The following is a 21615-nucleotide window of genomic DNA, read 5'->3' on the forward strand; positions in this document are numbered from 1 at the left end:
GGTTTGCCTATAACTGCTGGTGTTATGTACTTGCAGATGTGCACAAAATATTAGCCTACTTTCTGAATTAAGTCATTATGTTTAAAATGAACACGAGGTTAAGATTTTTGTATCAAGTTTAAGGTATTCCATACAGGTTGTCCTATGTTATTTGACTCCAGATATGAAAGAAAGGCAGAGCAGCAGATTTGTTCATGCTTCAGTGGTTTAGATTTGGTTACATTGGCATTTAAAAAAAATATATCATTGTGACAGTGAAAATAAAATGGTTATAGAATAGTGCATTTGTATGTAACATAATGTTTAAGACAAATCAGAGGGGACCATTGGCCCCTGGGCATCTTCATATGATCAAATCTTTAAAAAAAACACCCGTTATATTACATCTATTACTAGCCTACTACTTTGACATCATTTAGGTTTGACACTAAACTACTCTGGTGGTATGGTTCAGACAACCTCTTAGGATCTCTGATCTGTAGCCTGTGTTGGAAAAACAAGCCAACATAACTTTTTGTACAAGTGCGAGTTAAACTCGTTCTATGCATCTCAGGAACTACTTATTGTATTCTCCCCGACAGGGGGAGGCAGACCCAAGTATAACAGTAATTTTCTGTTGCAGATTAAATCTTTGCTGCTATTTGTAGACTTTTGAAAATCGTTAGGGCCTAATTGTCTTATTTTTTATCCAGTTAAATGCCAGCTCCCTTTGCAGTGCATATTACGTCGTTGTAAATTAATGATTTCTATTTCAGAATGTGATCTAGTTTACAAATCGACCAAATTAGTGTCGTTATAGTTTATAGGCTAACCTACTTTACTTTTGAACTCTACAACCATGAAAACATCTTGCGAAATTATTAACATGCTGAAGAACAATGAGATTGTTAAAAGTTAGGCTATTAATTTACCAATTATCTGTGAAAATATTTAAAGCCAACGATAAAAAAAAAGTAAACGATTTAGGCCTATATAAATATGAAATGTGATGCCTTGCCATTTTTATTCAGTAGGCTATGTTCACCTTACATTTTATTCTGCCCGCTTCTTGACTATGAGCGTTTCCTTCTCCGGGAAGGTGGGCTCTGCATTCTGACGCAGTATAATAGGCGGTGCTGGTGTTTTCCTCTGAGTAACTGCAGTCGGTGAGAACACACACACACACATACACGCAGGAGGAGGAGGAGGTACAAGCGGACAGAGACGAGGCGCCGTGCGGTTAGTGATTTGAATCGAATCTATTTGCCTACTAAATGTCGGCACGGGCTTGAATGCGGTGGTACTGGAGCACGCACTGGCGGTGCCAGGCGAACTGCCTGCCTTCCAAACTGGACCCGTTTCACCTTTGATGGTTTCATGTGTCCGGTACTATTCGATGGCGCAGCGCTTGAAGATGCACGAAACACCGCTGTATCGTCTAGGGCGCCTGCAAGCGATTGAAAAGCTCGATGGATTTTGCGCTCAGGATGTATTTGATTGTGTTGTTGTTACGTTTCCACGGAATGTCGAACCCGTGAGGACTTCCGCACAGTGCATGGGAATCGATGAAGCATGCGGAGCTATCACCATGTTGCCAGGATAAATGATGATTACCCTCAATGAAAACAAGGAGGAGGGGTCTAGCTGCAGTACCATGGCTGAAAAGGAGAACAATCTAAAGACAGCCAGGTTATGGAGAGATGCAGCTTTGCGCTCCAGAAAGCTGAGGAGTGACCTGCGCCAGCTTACCCTCAGCACTAAAAATAGCCAAAAAATTACTCTTCCCGAAAACATCAAGGACATCGAGGTTCTGAACGTGGGTAACAACTGCCTTCAGGAACTCCCTGAGGGGTTGGGATCAACGTTGACGAAACTGCGTATCCTTATCCTTCGCAGAAACAAGTTTGCCACTGTTCCCCAAGCAGTGTTTTTGCTCAGTCAGTTGGTAGAGCTGGATATTAGCCATAATTGCCTGAGTCATTTTTCGGAAGATATTGTGCTGCTGAAGGGCTTGAAAAAGCTCTGCATTAGCCACAACAAAATTCAGTACCTGCCCTCGGGAATTGGAGCTCTACAGTGCTTGGAGGAGCTGGATATCAGTTTCAATGAGCTCCATGATTTTCCCAGGTCCTTCTCCCAGCTCAGGAAGCTCCGCACACTGGATGCGGATCACAACAAGCTACACCATTTTCCTCTGGAAATCCTGGCTTTAAGTGACCTGGAGGAACTAGACTGCTCTGGGAATAAATTTGAGTGTCTCCCCAATAACATTATGATGCTGGAGTCTATCAAAATCATGTGGCTTAGCAACACTCTAATATCATCTTTGCCAGAGACTTTCTGTGACCTCCAAAACCTGGAGAGCCTCATGCTGGATGGCAACGTGCTGGCAACTCTGCCCCAGTCTTTTGGGAAGCTGCAAAAGCTGAAAATGCTTAATCTCTCCTCGAACCTGTTTGAGGATTTCCCCCAAGTCATCCTCCGAATCCGCGCTCTGGAGGAGTTGTATTTGAGCAGAAACAGACTGACATTTCTCCCAGAGGAGCTTGGCCAGCTGATCAAGTTGGCCAACTTGTGGCTGGACAATAACAAAATCACCTATCTTCCAGACTCAATTGTGGATCTGGAGAGACTCGAGGAGCTCGTTTTACAGGGTAACCAAATTGCCATTCTTCCGGACAACTTTGGAAAGCTCGCCAAAGTGAACATTTGGAAGGTGAAGGATAATCCTCTCATTCAGCCTCCCTATGAGGTCTGCATGAAAGGTATCCCTTACATAGCAGCCTATCAGAAAGAGCTGGCCAACTCTCAGCCTGCAGTGAAGCCCAGATTAAAGCTGGTGTTAATGGGGCAGAAGAATGCGGGGAAAACCTGCCTCAGGCAGTGTGTTGTCAACAAAGCACAGGACGCAAAGACCCAGGCGGGAAACAATGGCATCGACGTGACGAACTGGGTGGCGGACATCGCCAGAAGTCTCACGTTTATAGTTTACGATCTGTCAGGGATGCAGAACTATGACCTGATCAAGCCCTTCTTCCTCTCCCCGGGGGCCCTCTATATCCTGGTGGTGAATCTGAAAACGTATTCCCCCCGGAGCTTCAAAGACCACGTGGGCTTCTTCCTCCACCTGCTGAGTGCCAAGGTGCCCCACGCGGTGGTGCTGATGGTGGGCACGCACATGGACCTGTGCGAGGAGGTGGAGCTGGAGGAGAAGTGCCTGGACATCCACCGGCAGATCTCGCTGCAGGAGCGGCACGCTACCGACTGCCTGCGGAGCATGGCCGAGCAGGTGGACGAGGCACTGGCGCTGGGCTTCGACGTGCGGACGTCCAGCCCGCACGTGCTCTTCTACGGCGTGTCCGACAAGAACCTGCGGCGCAAAAAGGCCCAGCTGCAGTACCTGCTCAACCACCGGCTGCAGATCCTGTCGCCGGTGCTGCGCGTGAGCTGCGCGGGTGAGGAGCAGCGCAACGTCGATCGGCTCAAGGAGAAGCTGATGTCGGTCGCCGACCACCGGGATATCTTCCCCAACCTCCACCGCGTGCTGCCCAAGTCCTGGCAGATGCTGGAGGAGCTCCACGTCAAGCCGCAGGACCTCTGGCTCTCCTGGTGGGACTCGGCGCGCCTGGGCCTCCAGGCGGGGCTGACCGAGGACCGTCTGCAGAGCGCGCTCTCCTACCTGCACGAGTCCGGGAAGCTGCTCTACTTCGAGGACAGCCTCACGCTCAAGGAGTACGTCTTCCACAACCTGCCGCGCTTCATCGCCATCCTCAACGTCTTCTTCCAGCGCGACGCCGACGTCATGCTGGACCGCCTGCTGGCCGAGACTGACGGGGAGGACCGCGTGCGCGCCGCGCAGATGAAGCACCTGGCCGAGGGCTTCCTGCAAAACGGCCTGCTGCCGTCCAACGTCATCCGGCTGCTGTTGCAGCCTCTCGTCCAGACGCAGCAGGACCTGTCGCTCATCATGGAGCTGCTGGAGAAGATGGGCGTCTGCTACTGCATCAACAAGCCACGCACCAAGCCGCTCAACGGCGCCACCGTCTGGTACAAGTTCCCCAGTCACGTGAGCAACGAGGAGCCGCACGGCCAGGACTGGTGGGTGAGCGGGACGTCGGGGGCGGCAGGTGGGGTGACGCCCGTGTCCAGCCAGCTCTTCTCCGTGGAGCAGCTGCAGATCGAGTACAGTTTCCCCTTCCTGTTCCCGCCGGGTCTGTTCGCACGCTACAGCGCCCAGATCAACGCGCACGTGGTGCAGCGCTCCGACAGCCGCCACCAGATCTTCGCCTACCGCGGCAAGGTGCCCGTGGTGGTCAGCTACCGGCCCTCCCGCACGCGGCTGCAGGCTGAGGTGTTGTCCATAGCCAGCTACGCGTCTTTGCCAAATATCTGGACAGCTTGGCAGGCCGTCACCCCCCTGGTGGAAGAGTTGAATGTCCTTCTGCTGGAGTGGCCAGGCCTCCACTACTCGGTGCATGTCCTGTGTTCCAAGTGCCTGAAACGAGGCTCGCCAAACCCACATTCCTTCCCAGGTAATTCCCTCTCCGTCGTCCTTCTCCAGCTTTGGCAGGTCAGATGGCACCTGCACTAGACAGACAGACAGAAGTGACCTATATACTCTATCGTTCTGATCTAGGCTATGTGAATTGTTTTGATTTTAGGCCTTTACATGCTTCATTTAGTATAGGCCAAATTGAGTCTTTGTAGTGGTGATGTCAAATCATATAAGTACATAGCGACCTAGTGATGGATAATGTCTCAACAGGACTTGTTTATTGAGGTCGGTGTTTTGTAAATAATGGCTTATTGCACATAAATTTGAAGTGTTTTGGTATATCAAAACAGGAGCATATTATAGTATAGGTTTATGCATTAAAGTCCTTTCAGTTCTGTGTACTATAGATTGTTTTGTTTTGTATAGTCTTGTGTGGGGGCAATGACAAGGCATGTTTGCCTCTTTCTCAACTGAAAGGCTTGCTGGCTTGCTGGTGTGTGCCTAAGTTGACATTAAATATTGACACAAAGTGTGGCAACGGTTTAAATAGGGGAGACGGGGCACACAATGGAACTGAGGTGGTAGACTGGGGACGTGTGTGTGTGTGTGTGTGTGTGAGAGAGAGAGAGAGAGAGAGAGAGAAAGAGAAGAGGGGGGGTAAAAAGCCCCACCTAGAAACAGAAATTGGTTGGGACCAGCTTGTCTTACTGACTGAGGATCAGGGTGTGTCAACTGCACTGACATGGTTGTAGAAGCTGGAGGAGGTTGTCATGACAACAAACCATGCCTTTTTGTCCATCCGTTGTGTGTGTCTGTGTCTCTGTGTGTGTGTGTGTATGTGTAGGTGTATGTGTGTGTCTGTGTTTGTAAAATTCTGTAGTGTTGTGAATGAAACATCTGTCTGAGCGTTTATTCGGACCGGACTGGACTGGACCATCCCCTCTGTCCAGAAATGGTATTGACCGTTCCTTTGTGAGCCCGCTCAGTGGGGCTGCCAAATGCAGGGAATGACGTGAGGCTGATGACCATGCGTGCGATCCTCTGCTTCAGACGAGACCACATTCCCGCCCGTGGCATTGAGACGCTGTTGTGTGAACGTGCTGAAAACAGAGCCGTCGGTTGCGCTGGTCTTTCATCCATTTTGTCAGTGCTTTCTGACTGCGTAATTTAATCAGTGGAGAGGCAGGGAGGGGCTGCCTGTTTCCAGGAGCCACGCAGCAGCAGCAGCAGCGGCAGCAGCAGTTGTGCATCTGTCATAAGGCATGATGGGTACAGAGCTCCAACTCCCTCCTGCTGCTACACCCAAAATTATTTCCTCTCTTCTCTCTCACCCTCTCTGCCCCTCTCCACTCCCTCTTTCCTCCTTCCCCCTCTCTCTCTCTCTCTCTCTGTCTCACTCTCTTTCTCTCTCTCCCTCTCTCTCTCTCCACCCTTTCTCTCCCTCTTTCCTCCTTCCCTCTCTCTCTCTCTCTCTCTCTCTCTCTCTCCCTCTCTCTCTCCACCCTTTCTCTCCCTCTTTCCTCCTACCTTCTCCCTCCCTCTCCGCCTCCTCTTCCTCCTCCCCGTTGACCTCACCCCGTCTCCCTGTGCTGGCTTCGGATGCGTCTGTCGGGGTTTGCTTTGGCTGCCGCCGTGGGTTAGTTCATGTCTGTGGTCGGCGCTGGTTTAAATCATTTACCATACCCTGCCTGTGAGCTCTGCTGCTCTGCTGATGGTACATCACAGCAAGCACTCTTTCTCTCTCTAGCTCTCCAACTCTCTCTCTCTCTCTCTCTCTTTCTCGCTCTCTCTTTCTTTCTTTCTTTCTTTCTTTCTTTCTTTCTTTCTTTCTTTCTTTCTCTCTCTCTCTCTCTCTCTAGTCCATGCCAGGGTGGCATTCAGAATCCTGATTTTGTTCAATAGAATCCACCAATTCATGTTAATATAGTTAGCATAGTGCTGTTTTGGAAGACAACGAGTATTGTGAAAGGCAGGAGGGGTGAGGAGGGGTGAGGAGGGGTGCGGTGTCATTTCATGTGTTAGCTTGCTGTAGATGTGCTGCTGTGTTGTGTTGTGATCTCCCGATGGCCTCCTAATAGAGAGCAGTGCTGCTGTGTGCAGTAGCCCAAGAGGAGACTCTGTCTGCTCGTATAGAGACAGCTGGCCTCTGGAGAAATCAAACACTTCCTGTATAGGCCACTCCCATTAGCTGTCAATCACTGAGCCCTGAAGTGGTTTGGCAGAGTGTGGCTCGTCTAAAAAAGAGAACTGATTAGAAAAAACAATCCAACCTCTTCACGACAGCAACTGATTGGGTTCTTAATTTTCACCAGCAGAAGGGGGCTTATGTAAGAGGTACAGAAAGGGCACATGTCCGTCCTGTCGGGTGTTGTTTTGGCCGATAGCAGTGGGGGAAATCTGTAAAAGTGTGTCTTTCATACAGCCTAACGAGGCAGAAAGAGATGCGGCATCAGATGCCAGTGCTCCTGGCAAGAGTAGAAAGAAAACTTTCACTGTGTGTGTGTGATTAGCGGACCATGGAGAATGACCCTCAGCTCTGTTTTTTATGATGTTTAGGGGAAAGGGTTAGGGCCATAGCTGGTGGCTCTGTTTCCATGACGCTATATTTATGATGTTGTATATGTTTCTATGGACACACCAGATCTGTGTTGTTACCGTGATTAGGGTTCACTGGAGACACAGAGCCTCTCTTCCGTTCCAAAGACGTGGAACCAGCACTGCTACGTAGCCTACAGATGAAATCAGGATAGAATCCAGACTCTATTTCTGTGCAAACAAACCTCAGTTAAAATGAATATAAAAAAATATAAAATGCAGTTCATCTGCATGCTGTTTCTTCACCCAGATTGCCCATGCTACTTTTGGTTGCAAAGATTGTCGTATTTTACTGGTTAGCCTTTTCTTTTCAGGAGGTGTGCTGAGACTCGCACAAGGTATTTGCTGTTTTGGGAGCCGGGCTGAGCAGCGTCTGTTCAGCCAATCTGTTAATGTTACCCAGGTGTGCTGGAGTGGCTCTGCCAAGTTGACCATCTTCTGCAGTTTGGCTGCGGGCCGCGCTTTGAGCCGCGGTGTGTGTTGCGTGCGAGGCTCGGAACAGGATGTGTTTTTTGCTTCCTGAAGCACTTGAGACTCCCCGTCCCGTCCCGTTCCCATGGCATCGCATCACAGCAGCCCTTCCCCCGGTCAGCGCAGAACTCTGTGTGTGTGTGTGTCAGACCCAGGTTAAAGAGAAGCAGACACCATGAGGCCCGTGTGTGTGTGTGTGTGTGCGTGTGCGTGTGTGTGTGCGTGCCGTGCGCATACACACTGACATCTGCTGAAGTTGAGCCTGGCCTTCGGAGGTCTGGCAGCAGAGGGAACAACACGAGTCGCCCTGCCTGCCTGCTGAGAGAAGAGGCCAATCAGTTACACCTGCATGTTGCCATGACACTGTCCTGCTCCTCTGTTTGTCACAACAACAACAACAACAACAACAACAAGTCGCAGAAGGCCAAAATGCTGCTCGTTGATAATGCTGACATATGTCAACACTGCACTAATTTGGTTGTAAAATGTTGTAATGAGTAAATGAGTAATTTTGAAGTTTTAGTAATGCCTAGTTAAAGACCACACTTAATGCATAAAGGTAACCTAGCAACATGGTGGTTAGCATGACATAGCTTTTCCCCGTTGTTGCCCCAGTGACGTGAAACAGTGGGTAAGTGAAGATCTGATTACATCCAGCCCTGGGCCCAAGTTGTGCAGTGCAGTTTTTCATCAGGCCAAATTTGGGAATGATATTTTTGGCCAAACTCACTTGTTGATTCAGTCTTGGGGCTCCACTCTCGCACAGACTAAACATGGCAGACGGAGCTCAGAGAACGCTGGGTCCCTGTTACTGCCCGGCACAAATAGCAGCGCGCTGGCTAATACATCTGACCCCAGTCTAGCATGGGTTTGATTTGGGTCTAGTATGGGTCTAGCCTTAGACTAGCATGCTGATTCAGTCTAGCACGGGTTTGGTTTGGGTCTAGTATGGGTCTAGCCTTAGACTAGCATGGGCCTAATCCTGATCTTGTGGATCAGAAGCGATTCTGACCCAGTGTGGATTTAGACTACGTAACTGCTGTAGGGGCAGAGTACGGACTGTGTTACTGCGTTACTGCTCTAGGTGCAGACCCATACTGTGTCACTGCTCTAGGTGCAGACCCATACTGTGTCACTGCTCTAGGTGCAGACCCGTACTGTGTCACTGCTCTAGGTGCAGACCTGTACTGTGTTACTGCTCTAGGGGCAGAGTACGGTCTGTGTCACTGTTCTAAACGCAGACTCGGTCTCTTGGCTTCAGCTGCTTTGGATTCCCTTTCATGTTGTTCCCACTGGCTCGCCTCCACACCACACCGGAGCAGACCTCTCCATTTTTAATTACTGCTCAGTGGCCTTTAAGTAACCTTAACTTTAACAGGGCTGTGTGTGTGTGTGTGTGTGTGTGGACATAGAGTTGTGTTGTGTAGTTGTGTGGTTAGAGGTATGTGAAATAGAAAGTGTGTGTGCGTGAGAGAGAGAGAGAGAAAGGTGTGTGTGTGTGTGTGTGTGTGAAAATAATGAGGTGTTAATTATTGTATGCACCTCTCTCAGGTCTTTAAATGGCTGTTGAATAATGCAGTCCAGTGTAGCTGGCAGTCATGGAATCTTCATCAACACATTGATCTTCTCCTCCTCTCAGGTCTCTCCACCTTAGAAAAGTCCAACTGCACAAATAGATAAATAGCATCTAGTCCACTCATGGCTCCCATACTGGCTCTTCTAATGTCCAGCTCCTTATACAGGGAGTTTCCAGCACAGTTTCTGTCAAGCAGCGAGCAGTCTGTCATGTTCTCATTTTCACCCTTGTCGGTATGAGTTACCAGTTTTTTTGTCCTGCTTCTTGTTTCAAATGGATCACTGGTCACTGAGTCTATTTGTGTAAGTGGGTTATCAGAGCTCCAGACGTTTTAGCCTCCCGTGGATTCTCACCTCCTGCTCTTTTGAAGTATGTATGAAATGGAGATGCTGCTTCTACCTTTTGCATTCCTGTCCTGACCTGCTCTGGGCTGTTTTCCCCGCTCCAAATTCCCCAATGCCTCTAAAGTCCCCTTGCACTGTGGTGGAACGCACGTCAGTGATGGCTGAGGATGTTTGCAGTTCCTGTAAATCTGTTTACAGCTAGCGTTCCCCTGCTCCGATGCCGTGTGCCCGGCTCGCTAACACGGTACAGTAACCGGGTCCAGTGTAGGGGTGAGAGGCCTGGCGGGGAGCCGGCTTGGACACGCAGCCAGAGAGGGACACTTGAACCTCTCCTGTGGTCTCGGCCGAGGGTGGGGATTGGGGTGGTAGGTGTGTGAGAGAAATCAGAGCCAGCTCAGCTCCCCCCCAAAGGCAAAAGGCATGTCCACCACTGCATGCCAGGGCAACTTTCTCCTCACCTTCCTCTCGCTGTGCTCTCTCTGATGCCAGGGTGACCAGGCTGGGCATGCGTACGGGCAGCGGAGCACAGACTTTACTCTGAGCCTCATAATGAGGCACAGTGTGATTCCTCCAACGCCTCTAGGGATCATTACAAGTGAATGCATGTCTTGTGATACCAAAACATCTCCGACATCCATTGATCCATGCATCCTGTGATGCCACCGATGCCTTGTTGTGGCACTCATGTCTAGGCTAGTATCTTTTAGCCTAGTCGCTTTGGAGCATAGACTAAATGTTAAATGCCAGATTGAGATTATCTTCTTGTGGGACTGACTATATTTGTTCAGAACTATTGGTAAGTCATAGAGGTGCAAGTGTCACAAAGAGCGGCTTTCAGATTGAGATGATCCATCACAGGTACCTGCGGTAGCGATGTGGAGTTGGGTGGGGTGCGGTGTGATCCACTCTCCCATTCTCTGTCCTTGCTTCCTGTGTGTTTATCTGTTGTGGACCAGTGGACCATCATAAACAGATGTCAAGTTGGAGCCCTCAGAGCCTTTTTAGCCTGCAGAACCTCCTTGGCTTGGCCAAGAATAGTCCACTCAGGGCTGCAGGGACGACCGGGCAGGGCTGCCTGTGTGTGTGTGTGTGTGTGTGTGTGTGTGTGTGTGTGTGTGTCGCTCTCAAGGCCTTTCTATCATCACATTGGGCAGGGTCATTGTTCCACATTTAGCACCTTTTCTGAGCATGTGCAGTGTCACTTCCTCTGACCTCACCGACCTTTCCTGAAACTTTTCCCCCCAGACATTTCCCTGATACTAGTGGTTATTGTTTCAGGTGCTTTGGGGGTGTGTGTGTGTGTGTGTGTGTGTTCAGGTGCTTTGGTTCGGTATGCTCCACAACTCCTTTGAGGTATAGAATGGACTATCTGAAAGATGAAGAAAGACAAGTATTCATGATAATGAAGCATTTCCTCTTTCTCACCAGGAGTGTTGTGGATGTGTTGATGCGTGCTAACGTTAGGGCTGGTCCTAGTTTTGACTCTTTGTTGGCCCAGGTTGACACACAAAGGGCAGGTTATTGTCTGAGACACACCCTTCTAAGTGCCTGGACTGATCCCGGATCATTATAGTTTCGGAGCTGTCACAACAAGGCAGTTACTCACTTCGTTTTTTCCGTCTTGATGAAAAGTGTCTCATAAACATCTCCTGTTGGTATGTCCTTTTAGAAATGGCAACAGATGGCAGCGGTACTATAAAAACCATCTAAACAGAAGACTTGTACAAGAATGTCTCTGCATGGCAATTTTGCACATAAACAATCCAGATTAATTGTTATTGAACTGATTATGTTTTAATATCACATTCTACTTGACACTGCTGTAAAGTTGTGATCTTAGCTCTCAGGTGTGTTTCATCCAGCTGGGCCTAAACTCTCAGGTGTGTTTGATTCAGCTGGATCATAGCTCTCCGGTGCGTTTGATTCAGCCTTAATCTTAACTCTTGGACCATAAACTGTGTGCTGTGTGGTCAGTCTCAGGACTGATCTTTGGTGGTGTGCTGACTGCTGGGCTTGACCTCTTAAGCACTTTCCCTCTTTGTTGGTCGTTGCTGTTTCTGTCGTCGCGCCTGCTTGACGGACGGTGTCTTCTGCACATCCCAGCCCACCATAATCCAGTTAGCGTAATCTGCACAGATTAGAACAGCAGTGAGGAACTGGCAGGTGACTTTTCAATTAAGTCAAGGTGGAGTTGGTTAACTGATTACAGGCTATAATCTAACCGATCCACGAGGCGCAATCGCAATCAGAGGGCAACATAGAGTCACGCTTGGTGTATCTTGTGATGAAACATTGGTGATAAATATTTGTGATGAAAATGTGTTTTATCCCTATTTACTCAAGTCTGACTATCTAACCAACTCAAATACTAAAATGCATTAACATCGACATGCATAGAGTATTTATTAGATCAAGCCATGACCTAATTAACGTAAATCGTTTAACATACACATCACTGACATGCACACACGTAAGGCAGGGTCAAACCAAGTTTTTGAACCTATACATGACAACATGGTCAACGCTAGTGCTGCTGTTTTTGCTCACAGCAGTGAGGGGAAACACAAATAAGCAAAAAGTTTGGAAAAGGAAGAGAAAAAAGAAAACAAACATAATTCATGATGTCATCTTTATCGGTCAGCACCATCAGTAAAATAGCAAAGCTCAAATTCAGTGGACTGCGACTGTGTTTTTTTACCCAAGTGTTCCAGAATTCATTTTAGATCTCTGGGTCTTGTCCAGGATTCCAGAATGCTTTCTTGATCACTCACTGAGTTTTAGGTGACACTGTAAATCTCCCGCTGTCTTAACAGTGTGTTTCAACATTCCTTTGGATCAACAGCAAACATGTGAGGGCTTGCAAGACACCAAAGATTAAACCCTGAAGCTCAAGTACAATATTTAGCCGTGTCAGAGGAAGTGAACACAGAATGAGACACATCTAACTGTTAAGACTTGCTGGTTCAGACCAGACCAATGGTTTGTGGTGTGGGGATTACATGAGAAGTGAAAAGAGGTTGTTGGGCTTGTTGCGGTTGACTTCACAGTGAAGAGGGGGCCTCTCGACTCCTATGGCAGGTCACAGGCTGGGGCTTTATAGAAACTATAGGGATCCTCTCAGTGAGCCGTGAACTGTGAAAACATCCTCATGCTGGGAATTCATGGAAGTACAAGAGAGCCGGCTATCAGCCCGCTGACCAGAAATCACTGCAGCAGGCCATCAGCGTCAGGTTCAAGTCCACTCAGGCAGACGTGCCTCCATGTGCACACCAGCACACGCACACCAGCACCGCTTTTTCCTGCCCACTTCCTCCTTCGTTATCAGGTGTTGGCACGGCGACCACAGGCCAAAGTCCGGAATGTGAGAGAGCCCTGTTGAATGAAAGCAGTGGTTGCTGTGTGTGTGTGTTTAGTGTGTGTGCGTGTGTGTGTGTGTGTGCATGTGTCCATGTGTTTAAGCAAACACAATAAAACTGGCACCACACAGCTCATTTTGAAGCTCAAACATAAACACAAGTTATCAGCGGGTATCTCCCACAATAAACGGCCAATCCGTCAGATCAGAGACGGTGCTCTGATTCAATCAGCGTTTGGACAGTGCCGCCATACAGTAGGCCTCGGCTATCCCTCGGTCACTTCAAACAGCCAGCTGGGACCGCGTCCATGTGGAACGTCTGACTAGCTTGGTGCTGTGTTCAGATTCAGAATTTAGGTCATGGGTGAGTGCGAGATGACTATCGTATCATTGGGAGAAACAGGAAACCTGTGGGTGGTTTCTGTTGTAGTGGACGGGCTCCCATGTCTCGCTGGCCTGGCCTGGTGTCAAGGCATGTGGAAGTGAAAGTGATGGGGCTCTAATTCAGCCGGAGTTGCTCGATGACCGGGGGGGGGGGGGGCGCAGTTCAGCTGAAGGTCTCTCCTTAGCGAAAGCGTTTTTAGAAGTGTCAAAGACTCTTTACCCCACAGTAACAGTGCTGTTTGTATCAAACACGAGATGTTTGTATCAAATGACACGTGGACCTGGCAGCACTTTTAAATCCACTATTTGGCAGTCATACAACGTGATATGAAGTGCTGGCTTTGTATACATGGACTTGAGTGTTGATCATTAATATTTCAAAAAGGAAATTAATTATTAGTTAGTGCTGCGCTTTGCAGAAGTCTGTTTCTGGGCACCATCCTGACCTGACCACCTCACCCACCTTATGCCCGTTAGCTACCACACACGTTCCCCTGACCACCTGACCCACCTCATGCCCGTTAGCTACCACACACGTTCCCCTGACCACCTCACCCACCTCATGCCCGTTAGCTACCACACACGTTCCCCTGATCACCTCACCCACCTCACGCCCGTTAGCTACCACACGTTTCCTCGACCACCTCTCGCCCGTTAGCTACCACACACATTCCCATGACCGCCTAACGCCCGTTAGCTACCACACACGTTCCCTTGACCACCTCATGCCCGTTCCCTTGACCACCTCCTGCCCGTTAGCTGACCACCACATGCCCGTTAGCTACCACCCTTGACCACCTCGCCCGTTAGCGTTGCTACCACCTGCGTTCCCTTGACCCTCGCCACCGCGTTCCTTGACCACCTCACGCCTGTTAGCTACCACACACGTTCCCTTGACCACCTCATGCCCGTTAGCTACCACACACGTACCCTTGATGCTTCACACTACATGAAGCTAGAGAAAGGGGTGAAAGACTCAATGCTTGTTTCTTTGTGTGTGTGTGTGTGTGTGTGTGTGTGTGTGTGTGTGTGTGTGTGGATTGTTTCAGATTATGGTCTGTTGTTTTGTCTCAAGAAAAAAATGACTGCACAGCACAGAGCGCTTCTCATCCATCTCATCTGAGTACATAAAGAGTGTGTTGTGCCGCACTGTGTGTTTGTGTGTGTGTGTGCCGGCAGCCTAATCTCGGGGCAATCCCGTTATGTCACCGCTAGACCCACAGGTCTCCTCCGTAATCTGGGTGATTCATCCCGCACATGTGACCCAGGATAGCGCAGGACAGAACAGCACAGCAGAGCATGAGCCTGCTCAAGGGGCTTTGACAGGAACCGCAGCCCCAGGTGCATCATGGGTAATGTCCAGGTGTCTCCGGTCAGCCAGCGGGGTCGGCAGCAGACGCGAGCGAGTGTGATCTCAGCTCGGAGTGTGTGTGTGTGTGTAACGGAAAAAACAGCGCAAGCAAAAGGAGCGCCTTGCCTCTTTTCACTGGTGAAAAAAGCAGAGTGTTTACTACATCACGAGAGTTGCCTCTCATAATGGGGCATTCAGTGGAGCTGTGTGTGTGTGTGTGTGTGTGTGTGTGTGTGTGCTTGGCTATTAACCTGAGGCGCATCAGGCCTGGGTGGCTGGATAAAGATTTACGGCCGGGCCTCTGTTGAGCTGATTCACGCGTATTTACACAAACTGAGTGTGAGCAAGCATGTCTCCCCTCTGCTTTCATTTGTCATCACGAGGTGGACGCTGGCAGAAGGGGAGCCGACTCAGGAACGGAAGGTGGCGGGTCGACGGATCCGAACCAGAACTGTCCCAGAGTCCGCTGCTCCTTAGGCTCTATTCTGTGTGTGTGTGTGTGTGTTGTGATGTTGGAGACAAAAGGAATTTCTCATGTCGTACCCCTGCAGCCCTGTGAAGATCCACCGCTGGAAATACCTCTTTATTTACTGCACACACACACAGACACAGACACAGATATCTATATTTATTTACATAGAAAGAGCTCTAGTACTCAACTCTGAAACATGTGCATGTGTGTTTGTGTGTATGAGAGAGAGTGTGTGTGTGTGTGTGTGTGTGTGTTTGTAGTTTCATTCTCAGAACTCCCAATCTGCGCAGTTCAGAGTCCAGAGTTCGGTGTCCTTCGTGCTTCACATTCATGCTTCATAAACGATATTATATTAAATCATACTTCCCTTTCCCGCCTCAAAACACATTAGAGACGAGCAGTTCTCACTTAAACCCTCTAAAAGTTCAATTGCATCACAACCCAGGAATCTAAAGAGCATGTGTGTGGCTAAACTCTGTAATTTAGATGGAGTTAGAACAGTCTTTTTACACACTTCACTGACATCGCTCATTACTTTTACACACTTCACATCGCTGACTTGCAGTTTCTACAGGGTCAGATAAAATATCAGGCACAGACATGTGGTAGTGATGCAATTTGGAGTGTCTGTAAGCAGATAGAAACAGAAAACACACACACACACACACACACACACACACACACACACACATACAAACGACTGTGTGGTGCTGCTCTCTCCACATTAGACGATTCCATCGCATGCCCATGTCCTCACAGCCTGGCCATGCCCACCATAGTTTACTAATGTTTCCATCGGTCGGCAGATTACCTGCCCAATCAGCGACAAGAGAGGATGACATTATAGTTGTGAAATCGGAAGTAGCTGTGGTAAACAGTAGTAGCAATGCCTGCAAACATCAAAAATCCAATTGGAAGAATGTGTACATTTATTTACAGCAAAAGTAGGTCCACATATATTGTTTCCTGATTGCCAGTGCTATTTATTGTCAGTCTGTAAAGTTAAGGCGAAGTAGGAAGTAACGTTATGAATCCCTGCTCAATGTGATTGGTTAGGCTGGACCAATGATTTCAAAGTTAGCTCAAAGTCTACGCCCATTGCGATGTGAGTGTTGGAAAAGTTTCCCAATTGTGAGTGACCAGACTGTTCACTTCATGAATGAGTTTGGTTTACCAGGCTAATGTCCTCAGGCAGTCATCCGTTAATCCACCACACCAACTCCTATTTAGATGGAGAGCCTTCTCTCTCTCTCTCTCTCCCCCGTCCCTCTCTATCTTTCTGTCTCTCTCTCTCCCTCTCTCCCTCCCTTCCTCGCTCTCTTTCTCTCTTCTCTCTCCCTCTTTCACTGTTTCTCTCTCTCACCAACTCATGTCTGCACACAGACAGCACGGTTCCAATTCATGCACGTGTGCTCTCTCCCTCCCTTCCTCTCTCCTCTCTCTCCCACCCTCCCTCTCTCTCTCCCTCCCTCCCTCCCTCTCTCCTCTCTCTGCCTCGCTCCCTGGCTGGATCCCTGGCCCTGTCCTGGACTCTCAGCTCTCCGGATGTTTGTCCATTTCTGGGCTTATTGTTCAGATGTTGACCCAGCAGTTCACTTGCACTCAACTATTCTGTGAAATTCCTCTCTCAGTTGCAGCTACAGTTAGAGGAGACTGCTGCGAATGCAAACTCACACTTTAGTCAACTTTATGCCCAGGCTGCCAGAAATGTGTCATCACACTGCTGTTGACACAGCCACTTGAGGCAATAGTTTTGGGCAAATAAGGGGCAATTGCCTTTTCTCCAAACATTCAGTCACAGTGTGTGTGTGTCAGTCAGTCACACAGGCAGTATATTCTTACGCAGACAGCTTTGCAAAATGTGCTGTTGCGGCTTCTTTCTAAACTGCTGACAAAACACTCCAGTCGATTTATCAACAGTGTTATGGCGCCGTTGCTGTGTTTCTGCCAAGACTATTTGTGTGTGTGTATGTGTGTGTGTGTCTGAATAATGGTGTAAGACAGCATGACCTCTGCTAAGGAGCGTTTCTCTCCCAGTAACTAGACAGGCCACAGGGACAGGCGAGGAACATCCCACTCAGTTCCAAGCCTCTTCCAGAATCCCACCAAAGACCTGATCTATAAAGTTCAGTGGCTTCAACCCTCTCTCTTGCCACACTACACCAGACAGTTCCAGAATTGTTCCACTCCATTCCAGATTGTCCTGTACCATTCCGGAATAATTTCACACTTATTTTTTCACTTTATCCCCTGCTGTGTCTGATTGTTGTACATGATCCTAGACACTGGCAGAAGGTTCTAGAACCTCCTGCAGCATGTCACAGTCTGAACTCTTTAACCCTTGGCAGGAGAAATCAGGCTAGCAGCATGAGCAGAAATAAAGGTCAGAAATAAATGTAGATAACTTATCCCAGTTATCAGAGAGGCTGACCGCTGTCAGCGAGTTGGTCCAGGGGGGGTCCCCGATCCTTGTCCAAATCCTAAGAGGTTAGAATGTGTAAATTGATATGCTGTATGTTGCAGTGTTCACGCGGAGATCAGTCTAGTCCTGGCAGCCAAAGAGGTTTTCAAATGAAGCCTGACTGATGTGGTTCTGGCGTGCCAAACGAGCAATATGTTCCCCTGGCACAGTCACATGAGGCTATTAAGGCCTGGGATGTGTCTGTGAGATGGGACAGCGCCTGGCGTAGGGCATGTCCACCCTTTTGTTCCATATCCACATCACTTTAGGAATATGTATTTATCTGGAATCAGGGGTTGTGGATGCCAGAGTGATTTATGTAAAACATGAGTGTTTGTTTACAAAGATTTGTATTTTATCTTATATTATGTTACCTAGTTCATTTTTATGAGTGCTTCCAAGAATGTGTTTATGTGTATGTACTGTGTATGTGTATGAGAGAGAGAGGAGAGAGGGAGAGTGTGAGTGTTCAGCGTTGGGAGGGTCTTGTGAAGGACACTGACCTTCACATAAGTGTGTGTTATGAGCTTTATTCAGGCTGGGAGGTAGGGTGTGTGGGAGGGCCTTGTGGGGCGATGCTCGTCTTCACACACGAGTGTGTTCTCTGAGTTTTATTCAGACTGGGAGGATAAGAGATTGAGTCAGAGGGTGATGAGAGTGTGGCTTTCAGCAGAAGTGCTCAGTGGCCTGTGAAGGAGTGTGTGTGTGTGTGTGCGTGCGTGCTGTGAGTCGGTGTTACGCAGATGCTCCTATAGCATTATTATTGCGTTGCCTATTTGCGCTGTGGCGCGTGGGTTGTCTTGTCTTGTCTCTGTCTCCCTCTCTAGGTCATCCCGAGTGTGGGCCGATTGCGGGGCGGGGCAGGGCCTATATAAGACGGCCGCGTCCTAGAAGGAGGTCTCTTTTCGCTCCTCGCTCTCGCCTCTCTCAGAGCGGAAACTGCTGGCAGCGTCGCACTGCGTCATCCTCTGGCCTCGCCATTTTCCCTTTGTTTGAAACCTACGTTCGTTAAGTTAGCACTCACGTATACAGGCTATTTGTAAAGCACTTGTAGTTTATTTATAGTTATCTGAGCGGGTGGTGTTTGGTGGCGGGTTATTGCACGTTATTAGAAACAGGCCCAGGGAGTGAAGCAGACTCGAGAAGACTCACCAATCCTTATTGTCTTTTGTTTACAGTCGGGAGTCAGCTTGGTTTTCTTTTGAGTCAGTCAGTCACAGGGTTTGTTTTCTGTTTTGTTACTCTTTAGCGTTAACGCACCACCTTGTTCTGTTGTTTTTCGTTGCGTTTTATTCATCTTTGTCAAACAACGCACTGTTAACAACTATTATTTCTGGCTATTTGTTCAATTAAATATCCTTAAACCGTCACTTCTCTCTGGCCTTTGTTATGTTATGTTGAACCATCTCATCAATTGTATGGTCTCGTAACAGTCGGCTATACTCAGGCTGTGAGTCGGCTTGGCTCAGGCTGTGAGTCGGCTTGGCTGTGGGTCGGAACTGGCTTGGCTGTGGGTCTGAGCTGGCTTGGCTGTGGGTCTTTAGTGGGTTTAAGTGGGTTTATAGCTCTGGTCTTGCTTGTGCTTGTTTTATTGTGGCCCTCTGGCCCAGTCACCAGCGCCCAGTCACATTACTCTACGTGGTGCCGCCGGCTTACTGACCCTCTCCCTCACCTCACTCCCAGAGCTCTCACTCATTACAACTCGACACCAAATAGCTTAATGGAAGTCATTCCATCCCAGTCTGCAGCAGTTTACATTATACCGCTGTGTGTGTGTGTATGTCAGTGTATTTCTGTATGTGTGTGTTTTTTTTCTTGTGTGTGTGTGTGCATGTAAGTGTGTGTGTGTGTGTGGTGAGTGGTTCCTGGCGACTACCCATGTCTCTGTGTTTGTATTGACTGTGCGCTCTGACAGAGTCCAGTTGCCCTCCGGTCCTGCAGAACTGTTACATAATGACAGCACACAGCAGCTCAGCCCACAACAGCACAGGGTGCACTGTAGGGTAGGGCTGGGCTGCCTTAATGCTAGGCTAGGCCTCGTGTGGACACCACTGTCTCCAGGGAGGACTATTCTGGTCCGAAACACAAGATGGACGCCAGCTCCGACAACACCAGCTCCCACTCCAGGGGTGGCTATTCCAGGCTGCGAGAGCAGGGGAGCTGACCTCAGGGTCGTCCAGTCAGCATCTGTCTTCTCTGTCAGAAAGCTCAAACTGAGCTGAATGAGGAGCACCTCAGGAGTGCTTCAGTATTATTGTTCTTTAAAAATCTGCTTTTATAATAGGTTACATTTCATACATTGGGTATAATTATTATATATTTCATGTGAAGATTTCCTGTTATGTCTGGGTGAGATTTTATTACTAATGGAACCCTCTTTAGTTCAGTGAAATTATGTTTTGTTTTTCACTCTTTAAGTTCTTGACGGTAGAAAGGAGGTTGTGCAGCTTTTCTCTTTGTGTGAGAGATGTGTTTAGTCTGAATGAGGCTTTTCTTCCTCTGAATAACGTGCCAGTCTGTTCCTTTTCCTTCCTCTGGCTGTCTGTGCGTGTGTGTGTGTGTGTGAAAGCTGATCAGAGATCGGAGAGGATGTTTGGGGTGTGCCTTTTACTTCTGAATATGTCGTTCTGCCTTAGAGTGCCCAGATGAAATTACTTTCACTTTAGTCCTCATTCTCTCTCCCCTCACTCTCCTCTGTCTTTCTTTCTCTCTCCCTCTCTCTCTCCCTCTATCCTCCTTTTCTTTCTCTCTCTCCACCCTCCTCTCTCCTTCCTCCTCTTTCTCTCTCCTCTTTCTCGCCATCTTTTCTCTCTCTCTCTCTCTCTTTCCCCCTCCTCTCCATGCACGCCATCACCCCAGGCCCACACAACGCCACATTTCATAATCCGTTCCACGCTAATGTTCACTGACATACTGTAGCACGTCCAAGCAGCCTCGCTGGCATCCAATCAAAACTCTCTTATCAGTGATGCCTCAGGAATATCTAGTCCACGAGGTCTGAGCGCACAGATGATGTTATGTCTGTATGTGTGCGCGTTTGCTTGTGTGTGCGCGTGTGTGTATGTGTGTGTGTGAGACCTTACGTGGTCTGGTCTCAGACCTGTTACAGTAAGCTCTACCTCATGTAGTCATGTGCGTGGTGATGAGGTAATGCATGCTCCAGCCTCTCCCTGCCTCATTGCAGATTCCCCATAAAAACATCAGTGTCAGAGCTTAACGCTTAAAACAAGCGTTCAGGCACTTTATGCTGATTAAAGGGATTATTATAACGTAGCCTTTAGCTATCACTAATTAGTATCATCGTTGAAGAGAGGATGCACAGTTTTATCATTTTTAATTAATAATGACTAGGGGAGGGGGACGCTTAGTGTGTGTGTGTGTGTGTGTGTGTGTGTGTGTGTGTGTGTGTGTTTGTGTGTGTGAGTTGTCCATCATTGCGCCTGAGGGGCGGGGGTGGGGATGAGCAAGCGTGTGTGTGTGTGTGTGTGCTGATGTGATTTGACGGCCGTTGCCAGCCATAGGAAGGGTGGTACACAGGCAATGATCTCATCGCTGCCCATATGCCAGCATCTGGGCACGGGAGCTTTGGTATTCCATGGGCTCACTAACAAATGGCTTCTCTAATCTGACCACAGCCACTAACACCCCAGTGCCTGTGTGTGTGTGTGTGTATTCTGCATGCATGTGTGTGTGTGTGTGTGTGTGTGTGTGTGTGTTTTCTTGTGTTCAAGAACCCCAATGTCATGGCTTTGATACCCACGAAGCACACATACTTGGCCCAATCTCTTTTCTATTTCATTTAGTTCATAAAAGTGGATTTGTTCCTAATCCATTGCATCAGTGTATCTTCTAAATGACTACATGTAAACATTCCTGTTGTCCTTTGTAAGTTCCTCTGTACACAACATGGCAGCTGTTGGCCATCAAAGTACTGTAGAGGTCAGTCAGTAGTCTTGTGTGTGTGTGTGCATGAGTGTGTGTGTGCACGCGCTTTTGGAGGTCACTCAGTAGTCTTCTGTGTGTGATGTGTGTGTGTGTGTGTGTGTGTGTGTTGAGGGATACTCGAGGATTAGAAGGGCAGTATTTTTAGGCCATTCCTCTTTGGACTGCCGCCCGGCATTGCATTGCGTTG

General features: G+C 48.5%; 1 protein-coding gene across 1 annotated transcript in view; it reads left to right on the forward strand.

Moving 5' to 3' along the window:
• The first annotated feature begins 1155 nt into the window (after positions 1 to 1155).
• mfhas1 (multifunctional ROCO family signaling regulator 1) overlaps positions 1156 to 21615 on the forward strand; it is a 36334-nt gene continuing 15874 nt past the window's right edge. The window contains exon 1 of the mRNA XM_048258234.1: positions 1156 to 4511. Coding sequence (XP_048114191.1) covers positions 1583 to 4511 — 2929 coding nt within the window. The 5' untranslated portion in view covers positions 1156 to 1582. The remainder of the gene's footprint in view (positions 4512 to 21615) is intronic.

This window comes from Alosa alosa, chromosome 12, assembly GCF_017589495.1.
Source record: "Alosa alosa isolate M-15738 ecotype Scorff River chromosome 12, AALO_Geno_1.1, whole genome shotgun sequence".
In the NCBI taxonomy this organism is placed as follows: domain Eukaryota; kingdom Metazoa; phylum Chordata; class Actinopteri; order Clupeiformes; family Clupeidae; genus Alosa; species Alosa alosa.